The sequence below is a fragment of the Cetorhinus maximus genome, chromosome 21 (assembly GCF_964194155.1).
Source record: "Cetorhinus maximus chromosome 21, sCetMax3.hap1.1, whole genome shotgun sequence".
Taxonomy (NCBI): Eukaryota; Metazoa; Chordata; class Chondrichthyes; order Lamniformes; family Cetorhinidae; genus Cetorhinus; species Cetorhinus maximus.
The window spans coordinates 76,770,492-76,791,814 of record NC_135899.1 but is presented as its reverse complement, the minus strand read 5'-3'; the positions used below and the strand labels follow the sequence as shown (position 1 = coordinate 76,791,814).

The following is a 21,323-nucleotide window of genomic DNA, read 5'->3' as shown; positions in this document are numbered from 1 at the left end:
AATGCCATAAGTTTTGAGAAACTTTCACTGACCGGGTGACCCGCACAAGAAACAGTATTTATTACCTGGCTCTTTCTCCCCGCACCTCAATCCCAGGAAGTTTAGAACAGGCGTATTCATTTCAATTTCACACCCACCGTATTAGTAAAACATTAAAAAAAAACTTATTTGGAGCATGGTTATCGGACAATTTTCAGGCTAATTGTGGTATTTAAACAGCTCGCCTCCCCCAACCCCCATCATTTTCGGTTTAAAATGGTTTCAAAAACAATTTGCGAACGGTTTGCCATTGCACACGATGTGGGGAGAGCCGGGTTCAAATCTTCCACACGGTTCTAAACTACGGATAAAAACCCAGATCACACGTCCCCCCTGTCTCCTGATCATTCCATCTCTACGGGGGGTGGGGAGACTCGGTAGCTTTCACCGAGAAGGAGATTTCCTGTTTTTGGGAGCATTCCCACGAGGGATTCGAAACTTCCCCCCAGCTTCCAACATTTCTCCCTCTCAAGGTTTTTTTTTTAAAAGGTGGAAAATCGATGGGTGAAATGAGCGAGACTTGGCCGCTTCTGAAGGACTCGATGGCCCTTGAAAGCTGTCCCTCCGCTGGGTGAGTGGTGAAAGATCGTGAGGCAATCGTTTCCCCTCCACCCCCCTCTTTCCCTCTACCCCCCTCTCTCTCCTCTCCTCTCTCCCAACGCCCTGGGCCCCTAGTCCGCAACTTTTCGAAGGAGCCTTCAACATCGTCCCTTTGACTTTCTTAAAAGTTCACGATTCAATTAGAAAACTCCTCCGACCCTTTCAGTACATTTCGCTGCAACCCTGTGTTCAATCCCTGGTCTGGTCAGAAATTGGGGGCTGTGTCGGGGCAATATAATTGATTAGAGCGTTGCTAAGTTGGGGAGGTGAAAATCAAACTCCTGGTTACTCTGCAGCCACCCTGGCGTGTGTATCGTAAATGGATGTTGGGCAAGAACAAATTCAGATTTGTGATGCCTCGTGCAGTCAAATAGTTTATTATTTCGAAGCGCCGCTGAAGACTCACTATTACCCCCACGTGACTCGCTTGGGTGAGGCACAGATATGGAAACTCGAGGGACTAAACTGGGGAGGGGAAAGAAGGAAATTGACAAAAAAGGATGGGGGGAAAAACACAGGCGATGAAACGAAGTAAACCAGGGAGCAGAGCTTGGGTGATATTAAATTTTGCTTTTAAAAGCTAGCATCTGGTAGGAGGGAGTTAGAAGAATGAAAGATTCGCATGTATTTAGTGCCTTGCATAACAATCAGGTGTCCAAAGCACTTGATAGCCAATTAAGTACTTTTGCCATGTTTCTTGCACCACAACAATCTACACACAGCAAGATTCACACCAGCAGCGGTGATGTTGATACATTACCAACAGTGACTACATTTCAAAGTACTTTATTGGCTGTAAAGCACTTTGAGACTCCAGTGGTTGTGAAAAGCGCTATATAAATGCAAGACTTTTTTAATTGATTGAAGGATAAATATTGCTGAGGATACCAGGAAGAACTCCCCTGCTCTACGTCAAATTAGAGCAATGACTTCTTATACCTCCATCCAAGAAGCCAGACTGTGTCTTGGTTTAATGAAGAAAGGCACCTCTGACAATGCATTGGAGTGTTCATTAGGATTTTGTGCTCAAGTCTTGAGTGAGGCTTGAACCCACAACCTTCTGACTCGGAGGTGAGAGTGCTACCCTTTAGGCCAAGGCTCACAAGTGAGAGGTTCACGAATGTTGAGATCTGAAGAATGAGTTGGAGACGACCTCAATCAACACCATGAGGACAAAGGATGGGGTTGATCTCGATATTTGGATGATCAACCAGCAGAGTGTGCTGATTGGCTAGCCATGCAGAGGCCCCAATAATTGATTTAAATTTGCCCAGGAAACCGTGGGACATCCCCAGTGGAGGGGGAAGTGACATCAGCAAGGTAGGTTACCCTCCAAAAGTAATCGGACATTTGATTTGAGTTTTATTGACCTTGAACACTGCACAAGCTCTAACCTAATGCACTACCCTGACCTAAAATGGCAATTGGGGTCCTATTTACATCATAGGACCCTGGCCTACAGCAAGCAGGTACTTTTAGACACTGGGTGATAGAGCCCTTTCAAAAAGAAATGTGAATTTGTGAAATCTGGAAAAATTGCCCCAGAGAACCATATTTGCAAACTGAATCTGAGTATTAGAGAGATGAACACTGACTGGGAAGTAAGGATGTTGGGGGAATATGGAGAAAGGGCAGGAAATTGGAAGTAAAAAGATGGAACAAATGGCTAAAGACGTTTCGAAGGGTTGAATGATTACTGCTGTTGGTGTGTTGTACATTTTTGTTTTCCTCTTTTTGTTTACAGCACTTTCCTGGAGCATCATAAAACCTTTCCAAATGAGTTGTATGGCAGTCTGACCCGTGCAGACCCTGTTCTAGAACAACTGGAGCCTCGGCACTGCCATTCCAACCAATCATCTGGAGACCATAAGGAAGTGAATAAAGCGAATGCCCGTCGGAGGCTGTATCTAGCTTCCGCTGTCTGCTTGGTCTTTATAATTGGTGAAGTGATAGGTAAAGAAGGAAATAACAACTTGTATTTATATAGCACATTTCACAGCCTCAGGCTGTCAAGTACTTTTTAAGTGTAGCCACTGTTTTAATATGGGAAATGCAGCAGACAGATTATGCACACACAGCGAAGTGATAATAACCCGGTAATCTGTTTTTAGTGATGGTTGGTTAAGAGATGAATATTGACCAGGACAGCAAGGAGAACCATCACCCTGCTCTTGTAATAGTACAGTGAGATATTTTACACCCATCTGATGTAATTAACTTTGGATTAACTTCTTATCCAAATGATGGCACCTCCGATAGTGCAGCATTCCCTCAGTGTTATATTGAGAGCGTTTGCCTACATTTTGTGCCATGGCATCTGGAGTGGAAAAAGATCCTCTGACTCAGGTGAGAGTGTTATCCCTAAGCTGTGGGTACATTGCTATAGATGAATGGAAATGCATTTTTGCGGTTATACCATCCCAGCATTTCAACTCCCATAATATAAAAGCAAAATACTGCAGATGCTGGAAATCTGAAACAAAAACAGAAAATGCTGGAAAAACTCAGCAGGTCTAACAGCATCTGTGGAGAGAAAAAAACAGAGTTAAAGTTTTGAGTCCTTACGACTCTTCAAGAGTCATAAGGACTCGAAATGTTAACTCTTTCAACTCCATGTTTGATTTGAAATTGGTGTTTATTGGGATTCATTAAGGAAATATGTCCAAGCCAAGATTTATTCATTAAAAAATCCTCTGGTAGATCCAATGTAGTAAAAACAACTTGAGTAGGGAATTCCCAGATTTGACTTTGTGCACTGAGTCAGCTAGGTCTATGGTTGGGAAGGTCATTACAACTAACCTTGGTGCCTTTTACTGAGGATGATAGAAATTATCCAGGGTTCCCACTCCTGATTACAGCCTGGTGACCTGCTGGACAGTGCGTGTGTACAGATATCAGGTGAGAGTATAGAATCCAGTAGGATTGATTATCCCATTTAAACTTTTTCACCCTTGAAGAATGTGTTGTAAGGTTGTATGGTGTCTCATGAAAAGGTCTAGAGGCTTGTATGGTTGAATAATAACTGTTTATTAATAACACATAACTATTTACATATATACAGGATACAGTCCTGACTAGGTACTACCTTCATGCCAACTCCTACCAGACCTCTACTACCCCCATGTGACTCTATACATCATACTGTGGGTGTTACTGTTTCCTCACTCCAACATTTACCCTTACAGTCCCAAACACCCTAATGCTATACCTCCCCCCAAGTCTTTACCCAAATATATTTACAATAATATTTACATGCTACCTCTTCTACCCCCAAAGTCTCTGACTTTACAGATTTAGATGGTCTGGAGTCTTTCACTCTTCCAGATCTCATTCTTTTCAAATTTGGAGGAAGTAGTAGTCTTAACTGCTTTGGGCCGATGGCTTTGGTCTGGAGTTGAAGTTGTGGTACTTTGTGTTTCAAATACTTGGGTGTCAGCACCTGGTCCACTTCTTGCACTACTTAATGTTGTATTTTTCTTTGTCAACAATCTGTCTTCCTTGGTCAGATACTATGGGCTTACCCCTCTCCTTCCAGGGGGAATGTTTGCTCTATTCTTTCAGTGGACTCTGGTTTTCTTTTTTCAGTGGGGTGCACCATGTTCTTCCTGGCAGTTGAAGGTTTACCTCCCTTATGTTTGTATGTTCTTCATCAACCTGCAGCTTGGCTGCTAATGCTGCACTCTGTTTCTTCATGTGCACTTGTGCCTTCCTGAGTTTTGTCTTGATGAGTTGGCGGTCACTTCTCTCCTTTTCCAGGATCGACTTAGTTTTGTAGTGTGAGTTTGAAGCTCTGGCTTCGTTGCTGTAGTTTTTCCTGGTTCTGTGACAGCAGCTGTTTGACTCTGAAGTTCGCGCTCAACCTTCTGCTGCTGCTCCTTCTCCTCTGTATCTTCTGTTTTCAGTATATTGGTGCTCATCTGGAGGTTTGGCTGGTCTGACCAAAGAAGAGTATTTTCTGCTGTCTGCAAAGGAGCTGGAATAACTGCCTCTGCAAAGAGTGAGGACAATTCTGAACTGAAGTCCCAGTCAAGTGGTTGTTTTGACATCTTCTGCTGTTTTGAGGAGGTTGAGGGTAACACTGGCATCTCTACTCAGGAGAGAAAAGGTGTTGATTGCGAATGACATACAGAATTTTGATTATTTGCTTGTTGCCATGCTGGAGCAGCACTTGAACCATGCTTATGACTATGATTCCTCCAGGACCATACAGCGTTGTGTCTGTCATCAGTAGCCAGGGTTCTTTTAGCCACAGTCCCTGATCCGACAGGCGATTGCAGTGAAAGCACTACACAGTGATTGTTGGGCCTGTGAGGTCTTCTGGCACCACAGGGCTGACATGATCTGCCACCATCTTGCGTTTTGCTTGGGTCTTTTTCTCCTTGCCCTGAAGTCTCCTTGCCCTTTTGTTGCTTTATGAGCTGGATTTTTGGGGTTGCTTTGTACCACGGGTTAACTTCACCACGCAAAATGGTTCAGTTTTGCTGGCAGACTTCAGATTCCCTGATGATTTGGATGGCTTTTTCCAAAATCCTATCTTCCTTACACTGGAGTAGATCCAAAAGAGTATCATCGGCCACTCCCACTACAATTCGGTCTCTAATGAGCTTCGACTTAAGGTCACCATAGTCACAGCCTTCAGCCAATTAAAACATCTGCAGGTTTCCTGGGCTTTTGGACTCTCTCTTGTTAAATTTTGCTCGCTTCAAACTTCTATTGCTTCTTGGGTTAAAGTCAGTGTCAGAGGACTTCATGACCTCGGCAAAGTTATCGGAAGATTAATTTATTCCTTGTCTGGAAATTATGTTGTCGACTGTTGGACCTACTGGATATGATTGAAAATATGTTCAGCCTCTGTTTTCTTATTCAATCTTAATGCTATCCTATATCTTATAAAATATTCTCCATAACGGCCCTGGTCTTTCCATCTGCCTTAATTGGTCTGTTATGGCATGACAGTTGCTTAAGCTGAGTTATTTAAAAATCCCAGAAGGAAACTTTAAACAACTGTCATAACCTATGTTTTTAAGTGGTATGTTTGAGATGAAGCTCTCAATTCAGGAATCAGACCACGTGTTCTTGAGAGGTTTTATATCAAAATACATGAGACATTTATTAATTTACACAAGTTAAATATATACACGTGGCTACAAATTACTACTATCATAACTTTTAACAAATTCCCAAACTAATCTCCATTAAGGCAACAGCAACCCATAGACTTTAAGCAGACACCAGGCAAAGCATTTTCACGTTACAAATTCAAAATGAGGCTTCTTTCACTTTGGTTCCTTCGCAGACACAGTCGTAGGCTTACAGGCTTTGATCTTACATTGCCTCTGCCCTGCACACACAAAACTGCTGCCTGTTATACCCAGCACATCTCATTGGATGTAAATTCTCATTGTATCACCGGCCCCTTTGAACTCCCCTTCTTCTAACAATAAAACCCCTTTCATAGTACCAATTTTATTAGTAATATAAACATTGCTTGGTCTCTGCTAGCTAGGTGCCAGATTTCACTCCCCTTCTTGAATGCTCTATTCAACAAAGTGCAAATGCCTCTCTTCCATCTCAAAACTAGTATACATCAAAGCACCCAGACTAGCTGGCTTTAATCCAGTTAAGAAATTTGGATTAAGCACCCACAAACTAAACCTCTATTTTAAAAGAAAAGTTTCCACTAATATTATATACATTAATAGCTTCATGACAGTCTGGCAGTGTTGATTTACCATCCATGGAAGTTTTCAGCACAGAGAAGTATCCCTTTCACCTTTCTCAAATAGCAGTGTGGTAATTTTTTTTTCTTCCTGTGCCTGTCAGGATTTGGTGGACTCCAGTTGCGGTTATAGAGCCGCTTTAAACTTCAGCGATTCTGCAGAAAATCGTTTGAACGAATCGTTTTGACCAGCTAGTTGCTTTCCTGAGCTTACAGAATCGATTTGAAGCCTTTCTTTTTTTGCTCTGACTTCTCCTTTAAAATTTTATTTTTCATTTGCACACAGTCGCCATGTGTTATGATGCCGACTCTGGACCCGGGCTGCAGCATTCTTCAAACCATGCTCGTTAAAATAACCGGTCTGCCAGTGCTGCCTGATTTATGGTGCTGAATTTAAAAGCTTATTTCAGGTTTTTTGGGGAGTTTACTCACCCTTTTGCGATCTGGCTAGGTTCTTTGACTCTTCTTTCGATTGGGTCTTACAATGGACCACCAAGTGATCTGGTGGAGTTCTTTTATACTGCAAGGTGGAGCTTTCTTCAGCCTCTACACCTTTAATGGAGCTCTTTCAGCGATCTCCAGCAGCATATCCGAGATCTTCAAGTTAGGCACATCTCTCTCAGGTCAGACTGCAGTTTCTTTGCTTCCTCGTTCTTGGGGGTTTTGGGGTCCTTCACCTACTGCCACCATGTTCTAAGGTTGCATGTCCTCTCATGAAGAGGTCTAGAGGCTTGAATGATTCAACAGTAACTATTTATTACTAACACATAACTATATACATATACACAGGATACAGTACTGACTAAGTGCTATCTTCATGCTGACTTCTACCAGACTCACTACTACTCCCATGTGAGACTCCACATCATAATGTGGGCAGTACTGTTTCCCCAATCCCACATTAACCTTTTCAGTCCTGAATGCCCTAATACTACAGAATGGTTACTTGGAGGACAGTTGGTGCCAGAACTGAGCCAGAAAGAGGAACCATCTTTAGGAGAGATGGGTAGAAAATTAGAATGGTGCAGTGATCTTGTAGAAATCTATTGTCCCGTATACAAGGAATTTTGTAATAATTAGTGAGGGTGTTGAAACCCCCATGTGCTGATCCTTGACAACCATTCATTGTCTTTTTTCAGGGGGATACTTGGCCCAGAGTCTGGCCATAATGACCGATGCTGCTCATCTCTTGACTGATTTTGCCACCATGCTCGTCAGCTTGTTCTCACTGTGGATTTCCTCTCGGCCTGCAACTAAAACCATGAACTTTGGCTGGTATCGTTCAGGTGAAACCAGATGTGGCATTTGTATTTAGATGTGGTGAGAGACATCTCATCAAAGGGACTGGCATTAATTCAAAAGCAAAATATCGTGGGTGCTCTAAATGCAGGGAGCATTTAACAGGTCAGGCAGGCATCACCTGTGAAGAGAGAGAGAGAAACAATATTTCAGGTTGATGGTTTCTGGTCAGAACTGGAAGTTGTTAGAGATGTAGCCAGTTTTAAGTCAGCGCAAAGGCAGGGCAATGTGACAGGGAAGAGGGTAGGAAAGAAAGGTTTGTGATAGGGTGGCGGGCAGGAGAGATTAAATGGCAAAAGGGTTGATGGTGCAAAGCAAAAGGTGATGGTCATGGGATAGGTAAAGAAACAGAAGATGGTTAGAGAGAAGCTGTTAATGGTGAATCCTAAATGGGTTGAAATTGTGGTGATAGAGATGGTGTTATTGGTTATGGGCAATGGTGAATTATCCACCTGTTTTACACCCCACCTGATTATTTTTTTTCTTCATTATTTTTCCTTATTTTTAGTTTTCCTGCTGACATTGATGGTCAAGGCCAATTTTGCTCCCAAAGGCTTAATGTGCTACTTGTACTTGTGGAGTTAGTATTGTGGTTTCAGTGCCTCTGTCTTGTTAGTCCTGTCAGTGGCATGTGCCTTTTTTGTTTGTAGTCTGGGAGCAGCTTGAGTACCTCACCTGTCATCATAGATCCTTTTGCCTCCCTCTCATGGGGAGAACTGTGGATTCCATTTGATTTGACCTGACCCCCAGCTGAAGATGTCCTCTGCCCAACCATCTTAAGCTGCTTCTTCATGACCTTCCTTCCATCATAACGTCAGAAGTGGAGATGTTTGCAACATGTTTAGCACCATTCGTGACTCCTCAGATACTGAAGCAGTCCATGCCCAAATGCAGTAAGACCTGGACAAAATCCTGACAAGTGGCAAGTAACATTCGTGCCACACAAGTGCCAGGCAATGACCATCTCCAACAAGAGAGAATCTAACCATCGCCCCATGACATTCAATGGCATTACCATCACCAAATCCCCCACTATCAACATCCTGGAGGTTACCATTGACCAGAGACCGAACTGGACTAGCTATATAAATACCATGGCTACAAGAGGAGGACAGAGGCTAGGAATCCTGCGGCAAGTAACTCACCTCCTGACTCCCCAAAACCTGTCCACCATCTACAAGGCACACGTCAGGAGTGTGATGGAATACCCCCCACTTGCCTGGATGAGTGCAGCTCCAACAACCCTCAAGAAGCTTGACACCATCCAGGACAAAGCAGCCCATTTGATTGGCACCACATCCACAAACATTCACTTCCTCTACCACCGATGAACTGTGTACTGCAGTGTGTACCATCTACAAGATGCGCTGCAGGAATTCACCAAGGCTCCTTAGGCAGCACCTTCCAAACCCAAGGCCACTACCATCTAGAAGAACAGTGGCAGCAGATAGATGGGAACAGCACCACCTGGAAGTTTCCCTCCCAGCCACTCACTTGGAAATATATTGCCATTCCTTCACTGTTGCTGGGTCGAAATCCTGGACCTCCCACCCTAACAGCACCTACACTGCAGAGACTGCAGCAGTTCAAGAAGGCAGCTCACCACCACCTATTCAAGGGCAATTAGTGATGGGCCAATAAATGCTTGCCAAGCCAGTGATGCCCACATCCTATGAATAAAAAAAAAACAATGCCCTGACCGTGGGCCCCTTTGTGGATGTGTTTCCTGTAGCGATGTGGTTTGGTGCTCCAGTGTGCTGTTTTTAGATATTCCCTTTTTCTTAGAATAGGGAGTTGCTTAGTGGGATTGGGGACTTGAGCCAAATTGCATGTTTGCCCATGTTTTTGAAATACTGAAGGGATGGTGACTAGCTGTTGCATTAATTACTGGACAATTATGTTTCACAGGAATATCCAAGATTTCAGCCTAGCTGATGCCTTGGTTGATAAATGCATCAGGCGTTCCCAGCTGTGTAAGCAGTTGGCCTGTGACTTGCTTCCGTGTTTGGATTGGGAGGTGGAAAAGTCAGTCAGATTTTCTTTTGCTCTCTAATGCTTTCTTGTTGGAAAGCACTTGGATGTTTGGTAAGAAGTATCAAGGAATATGGAGTAAATGTGGGAAAACGGGAGCCTGAGGTGCAGATTGACCTTCGTCCAATTGAATGGCTAAGCTGGCATGAGGGTTTGAATAGCCTGCTCCTGTTCCTATTCCATTGTTCAAAAGCTTACTCTCCAGTCACTTAGCTGAGGAATGAACACTTGGTGAGGTACAGAAGGGCCTACATACAATGTACAGCACAGAAAAAGGCCAATTGGTCCATGTTAATACTCCATATTGAGCCTCCTCCCACCCCTCTTAGCATAATTTTTCCCTTAAATGCATTTGTGCTATTATCTTCAATTACTCCTTGTGGTAATGAGCTCTACATTATAACCACTCTTTGAGTAAAGTGGTTTCCCCTGAATTCCCAACTGGATTTATTGGTCAGTATCTTCTATTTCTGGCTGATAGTTTTGGTCTTCCCCAAAAGTGGAAATATCTTCTCTATCGAACCCTTTCATAATCTTAAAGACTTTTTTATTGTTACCACTTATAAAAAAAAAGTTATAAGACTCATAACTACTTTTATCTCAGTCTAACAGTAATTAAAAGTTCAATCCATGATGGAACAGACAAATTGGGACAAAGATTTCTGTAACCATTCCATTACTTAAAATCAATAATGATTACAAACAAATAAACATCAGCAAGTGATCCATTTGGCAGTGACTAATGGGTGGTTCTTTCTGTGATCATGTCACCTGATTCACTGTACCAGTGCCTGCAGACTGCTATTTTTATACATGAAGATTTGTCCACCCTCCCAATACGTAAATGTCCCAAGACGTTGTTAATAGTCCTTCATTGGTATCTCTTCTCCTTATCTGTAGTCAGTGAGCCCCTGACGCCATTTCTGCGGGGGCTGCAGAAGTTCCTCGTTTTGCAGTAGCTTGAAGGTTATCTTGCAGAATATCTCCAAGTCCACTCCCGCTCCCTGAGATGCAAACGTACTAACTGTAGCCTTGTGGTTTTCTAGTCTGACATCATTGTCCAGTTACAGACAGTTTGACTTTGTAGCTTGCCACAGACAAGTAAGATAGTTGATGCATTGGTTTTAATTTTCCAAAACTCCCTAGAATCGGGCAAGGTCCCATTAGATTGGAAGATAGCAAATGTAACTCCATTATTCAAAAAGTGGGGGAAACAGAAAGCAGGAAACTACAGGTCAGTTAGTTTAACATCTGTCATAGGGAAAATGTTAGAAGCTATTATTCAAGATGCTATAGCAGGGCACTTGGATAAGTTCAAGGTAATCAGGCAGAATCAACATGGTTTTGTAAAAGGGAAATCATGCCTAACCAACTTATTGGAGTTCTTTGAGGAAGTAACCTGTGCTATGGATAAAGGGGAACCGGTAGATGCTATTTTTTTAATTCATTTTTATGGGATGTGGGTGTTGCTGCCTAGGCCAGCATTTATTGCCCATCCCTAATTGCCCTTGAGAAGATGGTGGTGAGCTGCTGCCTTGAACTGCTGCAGTCAATGTGGTGTAGGTGCACCCACAAAGCTGTTGGGGAGGGAGTACCAGGATTTTGACCCAGTGACAGTGAAGGAATGACAATATATTTCCAAGTCAGGATGGTGACTGGTTTGGAGGGGAACTTCCAAGTGGTGGTGTTCTCATGTGCCTGCTGCCCTTGTCCTTTTCTAGATGGTAGTGGCCGTGGGTTTGGAAGGTGTTGCCTAAGGAGCCTTGGGGTGAGTTTCCGCAATGCATCTTGGTGTTGGTACAGACTGCTGCTACTGTTTGTTGGCAGTGGAGGGAGCGAATGTTTGTGGATGGGATGCCAGTCAAGTGGGCTGCTTTGTCCTGGATGATGTCGAGCCTCTTGAATGTTTTTTTTGAGTACTGTACTTAGATTTCCAGAAGGCATTTGATAAAGTGCCACATCGAAGGTTGTTACGGAAAATAGAAGTTCATGGTGTAGGGGGTAACACATTGGCATGGATAGAAGGTTGTCAGTACTTTACAGGGTGGATGTGGAGAGGATGTTTCCTCTTGTAGGAGAATCTAGAACTAGGGGTCACAGTTTAAAAATAAGGGGTCACTCATTTAAAACAGAGATGAGAAGAAATTTTCCTGAGGGTCTTGTGTTTGGAACTCTTCCTGAAAAGTTGGTGGAAGCAGAGTCTTTGAATATTTTTAAAGCAGAGGTGGATGGATTCTTGGTAAGCAAGTGGGTGATAGGTTATCGGTGTAAGCAGGATGCACATTTGAGGTAACTATCAGATCAGCCATGATCTTATTAAATGGCGGAGCAGGCTCGAGGGGCCGAATTGCCTACTTATGCTCCTTGTTCATTTGTTCTTAAGTTATCTCAGAAACATGGCCCTCATTTCTCGAGGCATACCGGTACATTAAATTCAGTCAAGTTACAGCATAGATTTGGTCAAATCTGAGATAATTGTAACCTCTTGCATTATAGTAAGTGGGGAGGGGAATTGTTATCTGATGGTATTGTAAATTCAGATTTACCCGTGCATAGAACATGGAAAGAACTCCCTAAATTATTTTATACAAATGAATTCTCTTCTTCCTTCCTCTGATGTCCCAAAGAGATTCTAGGAGCCCTGATCTCTGTGCTGTCCATCTGGGTGGTGACAGGTGTGCTTGTGTATTTGGCCATTGAGCGACTCATTTCTGGGCAGTATGAAATTAAGGGCGGTGCCATGCTGATCACCTCGGGATGTGCTGTTGCTGTCAATATTGTGTGAGTATCCCCTTGTGTGTAAGTGACGTTTTGTTACTTTTTAAATTTGAGCTTTCTCCATTCCAGTCATGAGGGTGCTGACTCTTGCTGGGGTATAGTTTCACTGAACACCAGCCACCATTCGGTAACTTGCTCGAGTGTCCACTCTTCCTGTCAGAGCCTAGTGAACATTTTCTGACTTTATGCTTCATGGAGGTATCACTGCCTAGCCCTATCTGTTTTTCATCTGCCAAGACAGTTTTGTGCTTTCTAAAGGAGTTACTGGATAGAGGTCAGGAGCAAGAATCCTGGCTGATAATTTTGGCACTATGCTGAGTCCTAGGGTGTTGAGTAATTTCATCATCCCTATTATCACTGAAGTTGAGATCATCTTTAGGCACAGTCCAGCACTTGTGACCTTTATGATTATCTTATTAGCAGTAGTGTGAACTAATAGCCTTGCAAACATAGACAACAAAGACACACTTTCCATTGAGTTAGTCTTCTATCATTCCAATAGTCGCATGATAAAATGACATTAGAGTTGTTGATTAATCGTAACAATCAATATCTATCAATGAGTCTACAGAAGAGCCAGACATGATAGGCTACATTCAAGCCCTTCAGCATCCTACCTCCCCAGCCAAACATACCTCAAGCTATTGAACTAAATGGCTAGATAATATTGGAGGAAACCATGTGATATGGGTTTAATTTTGCCTCTCCCACTTGGTGATCCCACTAAGTTCCTGATCTCCATTGCACTGTTATGTGGTGGCTCCAATCAAAAGGCAAAACCCTTCCTTGTGGGAAAGAGGGGCAGATGGGGTAACTGTTAACATGCTTCTTGGTAACTGCCCAAGTCACAGTGACCTCCTATCAGACCTATGGTCTTTTCCATTGCAGGAAATCTTTGACCCATAAGGGATGAGGTAAGGGAGTGGAGGAGTAATGTAGTTGAACATGCTCTCATTTATCAATTTTAACATTTGGTGTTGTAAGGAATGTTGTCATCAATCCATTCTCCTGCTCCAATTTGCTGCTGGCCATTCCTTTCCTGAACGCGCTGGCTATTATTGGAGTACAGTTCCATGAATACTGCCAGCCTTCTGCCACCTTCCCCAATTAGCCATCCTTCATGCAGAAGTCGAGGTGCAGGCATTGGCAGGTGGTGGGGTAGAAGAGAGTTACACCACAAGGCTGGGACATCACAGCTGAGCCTGGTCTTCTCCCAACCTTCACTTTAACCATTCACTCACTCCACCATTGGTTCAGTGTGTACATGAAAACTCAACGAGGTTTCTTCAACAGCCCCTCCCAAACCCACGACAAGGAGAGCAGGCACATGGAAACATCATGACCTGCAAGTTCCCCTCCAAGCCACTCTTAGAACTATATCGCTGTTCCTTCACAGTCGCTGGGTCAAAGCTCTGGAGCTCCCTTCCTAACAGCATTTTGGGAGTACTTTCACCAGACAGACTGCAGTGGTTCAACAAGGTGGCACTGCACCACCACCTTAAGGGCAATTAGGGATGAGCAATGAATGCTGGCCTTGTCAGCACTATTCACATCCAGTGAATGAATAAATATTTTCAAAATTCTGTGTACTTTGTTTGTAGTCAAGATCACAAGGTGCCCATCAGGATTGGAAACTATACCTGACTTTTTTGCAATCTTTTCATCCTAGTAGCATTGAAGCCAATTATGGTACCTTTACTCTTTCAGGTAAGAGATTGGCAAAGTTAGAACATAAACAAACCCTGAGTCTTTCCCCATCCATGGGACTCTACCATATTTGGCAGTGTAGATATAATGGCTTAGCCATCAACCAGCACCAATATGTGCATATTGAAAGCTTAAGACTTTTTGCTATACACTCCATACCAATTTCTTCCTTTGCCTGTTCCTATTCACCACTTCCACCCACAGAATGGGCATCATCCTTCATCAGTCTGGTCACAACCACAGCCACGGCAGTATCGGAGAGGTCAGATCACATGACATCGAGTCCAACAACCACGGGTCAAGGCTTAATGGCAGCGTGAACCCCAGTGTACGAGCTGCCTTCATCCATGTCGTGGGAGACCTGTTGCAAAGCGTCGGTGTCCTGCTTGCTGCTTATGCCATCTATTTTAAGGTACATGGACAGTGTTTCAGTGACATATCTTTTAAAGGGAGTACTGGTACTTTGCAAAGGGGAATTTGGGGTGTGGTTCCCAACTCTGGCTGAGTGCACTCCAGGAGGTCGTGTAACATGATCTCCTGCCCCCAATTGCTTCACCTAGTCAAATAGCCTTTTTTTAAACAATCTTCAATAAGTTAGAACTAATAAATGAAAGCATTAAAAAAAAGGGGGGGAAATAAACACTTTTTAAAAATTCATGCCCTCGTGCTTTTTCTCCCAGATTGCTCATAGCGTTGTTGAGGAAACTAACTTTTAATTCTTGGAGACTCCCAGATAATTCTTGAAGGTTGGCATCCACAGTCTGGGGGAATCCTAGTGAAATGTCCCAAGGTACTTCAGGAGCAATTATCAAACAGAATTTGACACTGATCCAAAGCTTGGTCAAAGAGGTAGATTCTATAGGAGGAGAGGGAGACGAGAGTTTAAGGGGGGGAATTTCAGAGCTTAGCATAGCTGCCAATGGTATGGTGAAGGAATTTGGGGATGTATTACACTAAACTGTGAATTTGCTCTTAATGTATGTAGTTTTCTTCTCATGCTTAAATGTCCAGCACTGTACCTGGATTGATAATATTCCCAGGACCTGTTTGGCACAAGAGCCAAGAGATCAGAGGCCCCTGAACATACAACTAACCATTTCTTTCTAATCTCCTAGTGTGTCAGATGATTTAAATACTTGCTCAAGGTATTTGAATAATTTGCTTTTAATTTTGTGTTTAGCCTGAATATAAAATGGTGGATCCAATCTGCACCTTCCTCTTCTCTGTGCTGGTTCTGGGGACCACCATATCCATCTTAAGGGACGTTCTCTGCATATTAATGGAAGGCAAGTCCAGAGATTTAACATTTTAAGATTTCTGACTGGCAGGTAAAAATGAAGGTGCAGGATATCACGAAGAGTAGAGAGAGTAGGGGAAAAGATGAGGTAAATGGAGAATGACCATGCTTGGTTTTTTAAAGCCTATGGATTGGGAAAGGTGTGATTGGTAAGTGGCTTGGAGGGGAATATACAGGTGGTGGTGTTCCCTTGCATCTGTTGCCCTTCTAGGTGGTAGAGGTTATGGGTTTGGAAGGTGCTGTCGATGGATCTTTGGTGAGTTGCTGCAGTGCATCTTGTAGATGGTACACACTGTTGCTACTGTGTGAAAATGGTGGAGAGTGTATGTTGAAGGTGGTGGATGGGGTGCCAATCAAGCAGGTTGCTTTGTCCTGGATGGTGTCAAGCTTCTTGAGTGTTGTTGGAGCTGCACTCATCCAGGCAGTGCTCCATAAGCATTATGGAGAGTATTCCATCACAGTCCTGACTTGTGCCTTGTAGATGGTGCACAGTTTTTAAGGAGTCAGGAGGTGAGTTACTTGCCACAGGATTCCTAGCCTCTGACTTGCTCTTGTAGCCACAGTATTTATATGGCTAGTCCAGTTCAGTTTCTGGTCAATGGTAACCCCTAAGAGGTTGATAGTGGGGGATTCAGCGATGGTAAATTGGAGGTGGTAGTTGAGGAAAGAAATCAGTTTTTTGTAGGAGATAATGTAGTAAGTTTTTGAATTCAATGCAGGGAGGTGGAACAGCAACTAGGAAGGGGTATTTGTGCGCAGCAAAAAGTCATTAGAAGGAACATTGGATCATATTAGCATTGATGGGGGCAAGTAAGAGGGATGTTAGAGACTAAGGATCCCCTATTAGGGGGATGCTTCTCTTTCCTTGTATCTAAATGTAGGGAGAAGTTTTACAGCCTCTCCAGATAAGAGACCAGGGTTTGAGTCTTGGTAGAATTTGGGTCAAAAATGCTAAGGAGAAGTATTTGGCACAAAAGGTGGAGCCAAGACAGCCACAAAAAAGCAGGAGATGTGGGGATTTTCATTTGTGATTAGGTGAAACAATAAGGCTCAAGAATAAGGGCACTGAAGGAATATGTTCATTTGCAAGCGTTATTCCCACTGAAGCTCAGTTCTGTACTTTGATCCAGGAACTCCAAAAGGAATGGATTTTAATCAGGTTAAAGAGACTCTCCTGTTAATTGATGGGGTGAAAGCAATGCACAGCCTCCACATCTGGGCACTGACCATCAACCAGCCAGTGCTGTCTGTTCATATCGCCATCAGTAAGTACAAATGTAGTTTTCTTGTTGGCAGGGGTTGCTGTAAGTTTGTTCAGCTGTGTTTTGAAGCTATGTCTACCATCACTCATTGGTATCCCACTCTTCCCCCCAGAGTGAGATGATTGTGAGTTGAACACATATTTCAAGTTGATGATGTCAGTGTAGAACTGAGAGAGTGCTGCACTGTCAATTGCTGCCGTCTTTTGGCTGGAATGTTAAACTGAGGTCCCATCTTTCCTCTTGGGTGAGAACGTAAAAGATTTCCAGGCACTATTTGAAGAAAAGAATAGGGGTTCTCTTTGGTGGCTGGTGCCAATACTTATCCTTCCAGCAACACCCCTAAAACAGATTATCCAATCATTATCAAAAGTGCTGTTGTGTGAGCTTGCTGTTTACAAATTGGTTGCTCCATTTTCTGCATTGCAACAGTGACTACCCCTCAAAGTACTTCATTAGCTGTAAAACCCTCTGGGACATCCTGAGATTGTGAAAGATCCTATATAAATGTATTTTTTTCCTTTTTTGTTGAATCTCATTAAAGGGGGAAGGAATCCTAAGGTTGAAACTTTGACCATGCCATACTCCCCTCAACAACAGTGTCTGTTCAATCTATATTAAAAAATATTCCAAGGGGGAATTTCCTTTCAGTTGTTCTACTGGCTTAACTTTGAATACTCCGTTTAAGCACCTGATGTAGTTGGTTCCACACTTACAGCAAAGTTACGCTGCCAGAGTGGTAGTAATCAGAGGAAATTCCCAACCCTGACCATTATTTTTTTGAATTAAAAAAAAAAGTAATTTTTTCTGGACTGATCCTAATGGTTGTCATATTTGCCTTCATAACATTAACTACACTTATTTTCATTTTTATTTATTCACTTTTTAAATCCTTTTTCCCCAACCCCACAGGGCCATCTGTCACTTGTTTCCATGTTGTGCCTTTACAGAGTGCTCATCCGTTCTGCTATTAAAACACTCTGCCACTATCAGCACCTTCTTTAGTCCTTACCGCTACCATTAACACTCCCTTCATCCTGTTTCCATGACATCTTTGTCAATCTCTCCTTAGCTCCCACCTATCCCTGACCTTTTATCTTGCTTCACCTGCTCCGCCCCCTCTTAAACAGTATAAAATCCATCACATTTCTACTTCTCTTTAGATCTGAAGAAGACTCATATGTACTCGAAACGCTAACTCTGTTTCTCTCTCCACAGATGCTGCCAGACCTGCTGAGTTTTTCCCGCATTTTGTTTTTAAATTCCAGATTTCCAGCATCTGTAGTATTTTGCTTTTTATCTTAATGTCTATCCTCGTGATGTTCCAGCTTCCCACAACCAATTAGAGAGTGAGCAGACTCTTGGTTACCTGGTTGGATGATTCCTGACTGTCAGTCAAACCATTCTTTTCCTAAGTCTGATATTTTTATAACTAATAAATTCTTTGATTTACTTCTGTTGAAAAACATTTTGCTGTCCCTATGGTTTTTCTCCTGAGTTCACAATAATGCCCTGGAGATTTAATTCTTAATTCTTAGAGTCTCCAGGGCAATCCTGGAGAGTAGGTGATCTTGCTCCTGTCCCTGTATTACTGGAGTAGTGAGGTGCAGAACCTAGACATAAATAAGCCAATTTTTCCCTCCTGTGCAATTGTAGGTGGGGAAGAAAATAAAAAGTATAAAAAGTTTTCGCCAATTCTTGTTTAATTCCATTCAGTTTTAAATGATAATGGTCAGGGCAGTGTTAATTGAAATTTACAACTTTGGTTGTGCCCAGGCCACAAATGACTGCTGTACAGCATTGTACCTGCCAGCTGATGGTGCTGCTGAGTACCTAATGCAGGCTTTCATCTCACCATGCTACCATGATGATGTAGTCTTGGTTAGAAAAAAATTGTCACCTCTGTTTTAAATTGTGGGCCTGTCATTTTATAAATGGAGGAAGAGACATATACACAGTGTTATAGGCCAGGCATTGAGATGGTCTGAATAGAGCTTTAATGATTAATGATTGTAAGATTACACCTTCAACCCACAGATGCTACTAGAGATCAGAAATATCCCAATAATTTAGTAAGTTTTTGGAGGGAGAGTGTCTCACAGTAATACCTTGTAGTAAAGGAGACTGATTGTGAAAAATGGCTGCATGCTGAAAAATCTTGACAAAAGATATCTTTCAGGTGTATAATGTGGGTGGTCCCATGCAACCAACACAATGAGGTGATTGAGACCTCTAGCTCTTGAGTGAATTTACACTTATTTATTTATCGCTAGTATGGGCTTGAGTTGTAATCTAGGAATATAGGAACAGGAGGAGACCTTTCAGTCTCTCTAGCCTGTTCTGCCATTCAATTTGATCAAAGCTAATCTGTTAATTCTGTTTATCCACCTTGGTTTTGTAACTGTTTAATACCCTTGTGTAACAAAATTCTATCACATGGTTTTGAATTTTCATTTGACCCCTAGCCTTGATGCTTTTTGGGCAGAAAGTTACAGATTTCCATTACTCTTGGCATGAAGAAATGCTTCCTAATATCACCCCTGACCCTTGTTTTGGGCTCTCTCACCAGAGGAAATAGGGTAGATAGAGAAAAACCATCAGTTCCTTTTTAATCATCTTAAATACCTTAATCATCCTTTAGTCTTCTATACTGATGGGAATACAAACCTAGCATTCTGGTGAATTTGCACGGCACTCCATACATCCATCCTGAGCTCTGATGCCCAGAACTGAACGTAATAATGTTGATGTATTCAAACCAGAGCTTTATATAACTGTATTATAATTTCCAACCCATTTTATATTCTAACACCCGCTTGAGATAAAGGCCCAAGATTTCATTTGTCTTTTCAATTTCTTCTGTTCCTGTTTGCTAGTTTTTGAGATTTGTATGATTTACTGGCTGTGTTTCTTGCAGATGATAATGCGAATGCTCAGGATATATTGGCCGAAGCTAACCACAGGCTCCAGAACAAGTTTGACTTCCACTCCATCACTATCCAAATCGAAAATTACTCTGCTGATATGGTCAATTGCAGGGAATGCCAGGAGCCTAGAGACTAGTTCCCACAGGTGCGTGTGTATGCCTGAGAGAGACATCACTTGAGACCACGTCTCAGGGAATCGCACCTGAATGAGTTGAGTGTAAGAGGCAGGATGGTGTTTGAAGTTATCTTACTGCTGGCTGACCTAGAGCTCATGCACTGTGTTGAGAGTGAGTTGCAGTGACCTTTTCTCGTACCTTGCAAGATCAAGGGTTTTAAATCCTTTTAGCATCCACATTGAACACAGTCATAATAGACTTCAAAATGATATTTGAACATAAATGTATCATTTGGGCAATCAACTTGCACTAGGGAAGTCAATCTCTGGATATGTTGGTTCTTCTGGGAGTGTGTGTGGGGGAAAGAACAAAGTCTTTGAGTTGATATAATCCATTTTAATGGATGTATTGTGTTTTAGACATAACTGTTCTGCCCTCTGCTTTTTCCCATCAATGTAACTGAACCCTGGTGGTAGGAGACTAAGGTTGACATTTTTGTTAAAATATACTTATCATTCAATTGTCATTGGAATTAATTGTCTGTTTCCAGGCCTTTCATATTTATGCAAGAGTTCTTTTTTAAAAAAATTTTGCTGAAATAAAATAAACACTTTTTGAAATTTTGTAATGTCAAAATTGTGTGTCAGATTGAGTATTTTGCCAATTATCTTAAACTGAGCAAGAGGCTGCCTGAAGAAATAACGTTTTACATACTGCGTAGTGACTTGGAATGCACTGCTTGAAAGTGTGGTGAAAGCAGATTCAATAATAAGTTTCAAAAATAAGTTGAATAAATACTTGAAAATTTTGCAAGGCTATCTGGAAAGAGCAGGAGAGTGGGACCAATTGGATAGCTCTTTCAAAGAGCCAGCGTAGGCATGAAAGGGCTGAGTGGCCTCCTTATGTGCTGTATTATTCTATGAATCTAGTTAGCATCTCACAATCAGGAGACAAAGATCATGAATTGTGCTGTAAGAGCTGAGGACATAGTCTGGGTTGGGTTGACACTACATCACTTTCACTTCACAACACGGTCTAACATGAGATGATAAACAGAGATCCTTTTCTGGTGTATGTTGGGAGTGATTTTATAAAAAAAAATTGATACTGAGCCTTTTAAGAAGTTATTACCACAGGTGACCAAAAGCTTGGTCATAGAGGTAGATTTTGAGGAGCATCTTCAAAAAGGGGTAAGTGAGGAGGAATGCTATTGGGAAGGAACATGGCTGCCAGTGGTAGAGCAAATTAAAAATTGGGAATGTGCAAAACCCCAGAATTGGGGGAGTGCAGAGATCTTGCAAGTTTGTAGGGATGGAGGAATTTAGAGATAGGGAGAGGTTGAGACAATGGAAGGATATAAACCACAAGGATGAGAATTTCAAAATCAAGCTGCTGCCAGGCTGAGATAGTGTGAACACAGGGATGCTGGGTGAACTAGGCATGGTATGAGCAGCAGTTTTGGCTGAGCTCTAGTTTACAGAATGTGCAGAGAGGGAGGCTGCTCAAGAGTACAGCCTATTCTGGAGGTAGCAACGTTGGAGATGAAGGTTT

The 21,323-nt window shown here is 42.4% G+C and overlaps 1 protein-coding gene across 1 annotated transcript; it reads left to right on the top strand.

Moving 5' to 3' along the window:
• Positions 1-413: 413 nt before the first annotated feature.
• On the top strand, positions 414-20,393 carry LOC144696016 (proton-coupled zinc antiporter SLC30A2-like). The gene is made up of 8 exons (XM_078567189.1): positions 414-610; positions 2,384-2,592; positions 7,498-7,644; positions 12,316-12,469; positions 14,378-14,585; positions 15,354-15,459; positions 16,601-16,735; positions 19,647-20,393. The coding sequence occupies exons 1-8, from the start codon at positions 540-542 to the stop codon at positions 19,790-19,792; spliced, it is 1,176 nt and encodes a 391-aa protein (XP_078423315.1). The 5' UTR covers positions 414-539; the 3' UTR covers positions 19,793-20,393.
• Positions 20,394-21,323: the final 930 nt, after the last annotated feature.

Coding starts and splice junctions, on each gene's coding strand:
- LOC144696016 (XM_078567189.1), top strand. CDS start 540: ATGGGTGAAATGAGCGAGACTTGGCCGCTTCTGAAGGACTCGATGGCC. Junction 611..2,383: donor GAAAGCTGTCCCTCCGCTGG/GTGAGTGGTGAA, acceptor TTTTGTTTACAG/CACTTTCCTGGAGCATCATA. Junction 12,470..14,377: donor GCTGTTGCTGTCAATATTGT/GTGAGTATCCCC, acceptor TTCCACCCACAG/AATGGGCATCATCCTTCATC.